Genomic DNA, 7,364 nt, shown 5'->3' on the forward strand with positions numbered 1-7,364 from the left:
GCTAGTTAATGTTTTAAAATGTTTCCATGTTTGAACCTCAGAAGAAAAAAACTAGGTTTATTCGCAGCATAATCTCTTGAAAATAGAGAGATAATTTTTTTTGTATTCGAAATTTTGAACACAAATCCTAAGCAGAGGCTAACAGCATATGAAAAATTTCACTAGTATCAAATTGGTGTAATAATGATGGTGTGATGAAATGAAATATGTTTCACAGATAACAATACCCCCTCAAAATAGAACCAAAACTAGTTTCTTTCGGTAATAATGCAACACCAGAAAACACAACTATGGAAAAGAAAAGCAATGAAATTCAAACAAGACTTTATCAAATCACTAGCAACAAGATTAACTTTCCCAAACACATACATACACCCAACACAGTGAAAAGAATGCTAAAAAATGCACAGACAGAAACAAACAAAGCAAAAGCTTTCTTACTGAGTATCAATGGTGGCGGTGGAGTGAAGATTTGTGTGGTGATTGTGAGCATAAAATTAGCGTGGTGTTGGCTATGAGGTTGATGTACGATTTTGTTGGATTTGAAGAACGACGTTGATTTTACAGTGATTCAGATTAACCCAGGGAGCAGATTTGGATTTTAGATGATTAGGGTTTTCACTTTTTAGAACGATGAAAGTTGTTACATGTTCATATTCACTACCAGTATTAAGTTATATCATAAATTTTACTTTGCCCAATTTTTCTTTAAATATTTTGTTATTGTCAAAATCATAGAGATATGGTATAAACCAAATTTGTTCTAACAATCTCCTTTTCTTTTTATGATGATAAATATTTTTTTTTATGATGACAAACATAAGTATTTAAGAACAATGGTTGTTAATTTAATTAACAAGTTGACTTCAGGATCTAAGGTTTATAAGTTTGCCTTGAGTCTAATAGTTTAAAAGATGAGGTTTGTAAGTTTGCTCTGATTTCTATTTAGATTAATTAAATTTAATCTTTAAAGCATAATAAATTATGCTTCAGAATTTAAGAGAGAAACAGTTCTTAACTATCGGATTCAAATGCTTAAATACTTATTTATCGTATTGCCATCAACAAAAAATAATAATAAAGGAAACATGAAAAGATGCGGAAGAAAAATATCATTTAAACCAAAAAAAATAGTTGTCAGATTGCGAAATATTTCAAAAAAATAAACAATAAAGTCAAAAACAACAAAAGGTGCTAAGTCTTAATGCCCGTGTTTTCTTAAGAATCTCCATGATGACTTTGATGTCTGATCTCATATCATTTTGCCTAGCAACCACTAACTTCAATTGAACATCCAATATTAAAAGCATAATTAGGTTTGAGGTTAGCTCAATATTAAAATTTCACAGTTTAATGGTTAGTCTGGTATAAAATCAAGGTTTAAAGTTCGTGAGTTCAGCCCGATGTTAAAAGGTCTTATGGTTTGTGTAGAATCTTGGAGCCTAACCGCTCTAAGATTCAAATGGATTGGTGACTAACTGTTTCGATCTGCCGTTTGGAAGGAAGACTCACCGCTTCACTCGATAGTTTGATATTTGGTTGGAAGTTAGCTTTGAACTTCATTTTTCCTTATATAAGGGATTTGTGAGTATAACCTACTAAAATATCTCACATTTATTGGATGCTCTCAAGATCAATTCTCTGGGAGAAGAGTAAGTCTTTTTTCCTTATTTGACCAAATCCCTATGACTCCAGGTGTTCGCTCTTTTTCCTAAACTCTTTATTTTTTGCTCTTTACATTTAATAATTTAATTTTTCAGGTGTTATCTCTTTTTCCTAAACTCTTTATTTTTTGCTCTTTACATTCAATAATTTAATTTTTCACTATTTAATATTAAAATAACTTTTAAAATATTTTTAAAGTCTGATTTTAATTCCCAAAGTTTTTCAACCTCAAGTTTTTGTGAAACCTTAGAAAAGTTTATCCAAGGGAAAGAAAACTTGACTCGATCTTATCCAGTCAAAGATCTTTCTTAAATAAAAATTGACTGGGATTTAAGAAGGACAAGAAACTTGGCAAATGTATAGTTCACAAGAAAAATAATCTTTCAGTCTATAAATGCACATACTGTAAAAGAGTTGGTCGAATGTAACCTTTTTGTTTTGATAAATTGAAAAGATCTAACAACAACAACCCTAAACCTTCTGGAAATAATATACTTAAGCCTAAGAAAATGTTGGCACCAAAGATGAAACCTTACTGTTTTACAGGTATGCTTTGCAACTCAAAGCTTTGATGATTATCAATGAAGTTGTTCAAAAGAAGAGTATACTTTTAAGTATATAACTTTTATAAAACCTCTGATCCAATGATAGACGATGATGGAAAATATTAACCATTGTGATCAAAGCAAGTGTTCTTGAGAATATCTTAAGGTTTAAGATCCTTCGTGATCACTTGAATGAATATGTATGTAATGGACTTATTCATTTTGTTGGTCTTCCTTATATAATTTGTGATGAAACTCAGGGAAAATTCAAGATTGACCTTATTGAACTTAAGTGTGAACCAATGGTGCCCGAAGATGCTAAGCTAAAGGGAGAGGTTATGCTTGAAGATGTATTTTGGAATTTTGCACTATCTTATAAGTTTCTCTTTTTCTTGGTCTTCAGCACAAGAAGAAAGCTTCATCATTATTAGGGTCACAATCGTTTCTTCCATGAAACAATGATCTCCCACCCTTTATTTACATATACATATTGCGATATGTGTAGGCAATTATGTGTAAATAATGGACAAGTATATCTTGAATAGTTTATGGAATACAGTGCTTTTGGAATCGATACATTGCAGATGTTATCCATAATTAAAGAATTGACTTTGGAAAAGAAATTAAAGTCCGATGCTTAGGGTCAACATAAAATATATGATAAACTTAAGATTCGAAGGTCTATTAGAAAACATGTGATTTTTCATTTTCTAAGTGTGGAAAAGAGTAAATGTGATTATATATTGTGAGTTCTGTATGAAATATATTTATTTTTTTATTGCCGATGTTATATTCAATGTATAGTATTAAATTTCAATCGAATTTTGATATATAGTAAAAAATGTTGATTTTAGCAAAAAAAATTCACTATATAAATTTTAATCAAATTTTTATTTTGTTGTAAATGCTCATTATACAATAAAATCACTCATTTCATATTTTTAAAAAAATATATAATTACAACAAAGTGCATAATATTTATAAAAAATTTAATTAAAATACACTAAAAATGTAAAAGGATTTTACGAGGTGATTTAATCATAAATAAGATAGATAGGATTTATAATTTACTAAATTCTTTTAACTCGCATTAATAATAATTAAAATATATCAATAATCAATAAAAAATAATTACGACCCTAATCTTGGAACCTTCAAAGTGAAGTGGAAACTGTAAAGATTCGGTCTCTTTTACTTTAATTCATCTTTTATCTTTAACAAAAACCCTACCAGTTCCAATTCTCGTTTGCGTTTTGCGTGTGTAAGGAATATAAAGTTCTTGTGATTAGGGTTGTTATGGAGAAAACCGATGTTAAAGTTCGATGCCAGAGGATTGGTTGCAATGCTACGTTCACCGACGACGACAATCTTGACGATTCCTGTCAATACCACGAATCGGTACTACTCTACTTTTCCCCTAATTCTTTTCATGTCTTGCCTTGGCCTTATCTTGTTTTTGTTGAAGTTTTCTTGTGCTTATGATTTTGACATTCTATGATGTTAATTCTCTTGACACATGTTTGACCTAGGATCCCATAAGACAGTTTCGTTAGTACTTTGGAATTTAGATCCATGGAATCATTAACCAATATAATGTAATGTTAGCTAGGGTTTATTTGTTGAGTAATTAAACTGCAGTGGGTGAGCCAAGAAGTAGACTGGGACGTGCAACGCAGTTCTGAAATGGCTTTCTTGGGTTACTTTTTATCATTTTTTCCTTTATCAAATGGATAGAAACATTTGAAACCAAACCCTCAAAATTTCTTGAATCAGATGTGCATGATACAGCCCTAGCACATTGCATATTTGTTCCCACTCCCGCATACACCATGTCTATTGTTTTCCTACGTAGTGTCTGTGTCCTCACTAATCTCCCTTGTTTTGTTCAAAGACACAAGTTCTCTTTGGTCCCAACTTACTGCCCTGCTATGTTATTAGTGATGGTAATGGGTTAGACAAAGAAGAAAAAGGAGACAGATGCCAAATGGATGGCACAATCGAACTTTGTGCAGCTTGGCTATCTACTGTTTTTTTGTTGTCATTATGAGTCGTAACTTGTTTTGAAATTCATATATGGTATATTAGTTTATGTCCTTAATATAATTCTTTAAACACTTTGGGAGAGTTATTTATTTTGATGTTACATATATATACTTGATGAAAACCAGTATTTTCATCCATTGTTAACCTTGGAGGAATGTGTTACGTGTTCATCTATGGACTCTTGATTTAAATTTTACTATACATTGTTGTTTTATGATTTTTATGCCATTGCTTTTCATGTATATTTTATTGATTCACTTTCCTTCTGGCATATTTGGTGCTTGGATTTGTTGCGGGGCATCTTGATTTATTCAGGGAGTAAGTCTGTGCCTATTAATCTATTTCTTCATTTTTTTATTCTTTTGAACAATGTTCAGATATCACTTTTGCAAAATCATAAATTCATAACTTCACTTTAATTTCCAGCCTCTATTTCATGATGGAATGAAAGAATGGAGTTGCTGCAAGAAAAGAAGTCATGATTTTAGCTTGTTTTTGGAAATTCCAGGGTATCTCCTCTGTTCCTTTTCTGTAGTCTGTTGTTTTAGAATAATGAGGAATTATTCAACTGTTCAATTAAGAAGGGTCCACTTTTATGAGTAGAATGTATTGATATGTTGTTGAGTTGATTTCCTCTTGTGTAGAAGGCTGAAGGGTCATAGAAATGTGTAGGCAAAATTTGCCATGTGGATTATGAATGTTTTTGTGCTAAATAAGATAGATTTTATTTGCCACTTCTGCGTGGTTGATTTGTACAAAAATCACTTCAAATCTTAACTGAATTATCTATTTCAAGAGCAATGAACTGTATTCAAAATCTATAGCCTTTGTGAGTTTCATTTGTATAACGTGTCCATTTCCAATATGAATTCATATCTTAAAGGTTCTTTTTTTGTGGCATTAAATGATTATTGATCAAAACATGGGTTTCTAAATGTAATAATAATGAAATGGAAATCAGAAGAGGGCCCGCCCCCTTAGCAATAATTCTTGTGCAAATTTTTCCTGTAAGATAATGCTTAATTCCTTGCTACGCAAGTAATTTGTACTTTTTGCTTAACCTTTGGTTGCAAAGTAATTCTTCCTTTTTTTATCACTCTCTTTCACTTCTCACACGTGCACTTTGTCTGCACTAAATAGCACTACTCTTGTAATATTTACAAGTGAGATTATTTGCTGCTTCTCGGGGCATCATGATTTTCTCCCAAGGTTGATTGTGCTTCGGTCTGACTATCTCTTCCAAACCTTTATTTATAGTATTAGATCTTACATTCTGTTTTCTCCCAAGGTTAATATTAGTTACCAGTGACTTGAAAGTTGCACGCAGAAGATTATTGCTAGGCTTGTTTTGTTGATGTTCACCGCCTGTTAAAGGATCATTTAGAATAACATGCCACAAGTAATATGTATTCATCTCTTAAAGAAGGGAATTATAGGTTTATTTAAAGTGGAGGACATGGTAAATACAATAATTACACTTTTTTAGGAGAGGAAAATGTAATTTACTCTAAAAATAATTACACTTGTCTATTCCTTTTCATATCATTTTAGAATGCCCTGCATCTATTGATTAAAATTTCTTTACAATGAAGATGTAAGACAGGAAAACATACGACAGAGAAGCAAGTAATTGCACCGATTAAGAAAAAACATGTACCCCCTCCAACTGCAGCTCCCTCAACCAATGCTTCGATGAAGGACTCTTCTTGTTCTAGGTGTCGGCAAGGTTTCTTTTGCTCAGATCATGGTAATCATTTTTGTTTGCTTTTGGCACTGTCTTAAGTCCTATTTGTTATTTTTGGTATAATCCCTAAATCATGTTTCCCATGTTAAACTTTCTTCTACCAACCCTCTCCTATTTTGTAGGCTCACAAGGCAAACCTGTAACTACTATTGGAGACAAACCTTTAAATCTTTCTGGAGATGCATCTGCAGTAAGCAGTTCAAGTGTTAAGGCTTCAAAACCTCCTCCAAAAATAGTTGACATAAATGAGCCCCAAACATGCAAAAATAAAGGATGCGGTCACACTTTCAAGGAAAGGGATAATCATGACTCCGCTTGCAGTTACCATCCCGGCCCTGCTGTTTTTCATGACCGGATGAAAGGGGTTAGTATTATATATTCAAGTAAATATTTCTAAGTATATTCTGTAGTTCTGATTTTTCATTTGTCATATTATCTATCTTGCAGTGGGATTGCTGTGATATTCATGTAAATGAATTTGATGAGTTTATAGCCATTCCTCCTTGCACAAAGGGATGGCATAATGCTGATCCAGTGTCCTGATCAATGAAGAAGATACCAGAAAAGAGGTTCTCTTCCTGTAATCAATAGATAAAGGTCATGGTTTTGAACAGAATGTGTTTGTTTTTACTTTTTAAGATATATAGTCCTTGTTGACTAGGAGGTACTTCATTGTTCAACCTTTACTGCAAATTTTGTGGCCGTTGAGCTGACTTCAGTCTCTTATTTGTGTGGAAAGTTCTTTTATTGGTTAATTAGGAACAAAGCAAACCCTATTACAAATAGAAGCTAATAAAGGTGTGAACAAATTAGTGAATATTTAATTAGATTTCTCATCACTTTCTAGATTAGATCCTAATAATAGCCATCAATAAGTTCTTCCATTATTTTTTTCTAAGTAAATCTCATATAGTAGTTTCAAGCTTCCTCCATCTTAGTTTGACCTAAAAAAAAAATTCTGGGTGCTATAATGATCTTATCTTAGGATTAGTGAAGAGCAGAGGATGAGCTCTTCATTTTGTTGGTTCAGAAAAGGAAAGGATATTGTCGGGTCTTTTAAGTAGATTCCATGTTTATGTTGTTTTCTTGAAAACATTTGTTTACAACACGATTTCATATTTTAAGATACCGTACAAAAAATGTGCAAAAAATAAAGAAAAGGTAAAAGAAATTTTTATGACATTTTCCCATTGTTTTGTGTAGTCTGGTTCCTTCCCTCTCTGTCAGGAGGCAAAGGCCATGGTTTGGGATGATGTGAGTATAATCTTTGTTGGCTTCATTTATCCATTTTGACATGATTGGATTTTCAAAATGTAACAAAATAAAGTATATTTAAGAATTTAGTTTCTGGAAATTTGATATGTAAC

General features: G+C 31.9%; 1 protein-coding gene across 1 annotated transcript; it reads left to right on the forward strand.

Annotated features, from left to right (window-relative positions):
* Positions 1-3,347: 3,347 nt before the first annotated feature.
* Positions 3,348-6,814, forward strand: LOC127093097 (cysteine and histidine-rich domain-containing protein RAR1). Its single transcript, XM_051031996.1, has 5 exons — positions 3,348-3,608; positions 4,680-4,762; positions 5,846-6,000; positions 6,120-6,361; positions 6,445-6,814. Exons 1-5 carry the CDS (start codon positions 3,507-3,509, stop codon positions 6,538-6,540), a joined length of 678 nt encoding a protein of 225 aa, XP_050887953.1. The 5' UTR covers positions 3,348-3,506; the 3' UTR covers positions 6,541-6,814.
* Positions 6,815-7,364: the final 550 nt, after the last annotated feature.

This window comes from Lathyrus oleraceus, chromosome 6 (genome assembly GCF_024323335.1).
Source record: "Lathyrus oleraceus cultivar Zhongwan6 chromosome 6, CAAS_Psat_ZW6_1.0, whole genome shotgun sequence".
Taxonomy (NCBI): Eukaryota; Viridiplantae; Streptophyta; class Magnoliopsida; order Fabales; family Fabaceae; genus Lathyrus; species Lathyrus oleraceus.

Coding starts and splice junctions, on each gene's coding strand:
- LOC127093097 (XM_051031996.1), top strand. CDS start 3,507: ATGGAGAAAACCGATGTTAAAGTTCGATGCCAGAGGATTGGTTGCAAT. Junction 4,763..5,845: donor TTGTTTTTGGAAATTCCAGG/GTATCTCCTCTG, acceptor TTTACAATGAAG/ATGTAAGACAGGAAAACATA. Junction 6,362..6,444: donor TTCATGACCGGATGAAAGGG/GTTAGTATTATA, acceptor TCTATCTTGCAG/TGGGATTGCTGTGATATTCA.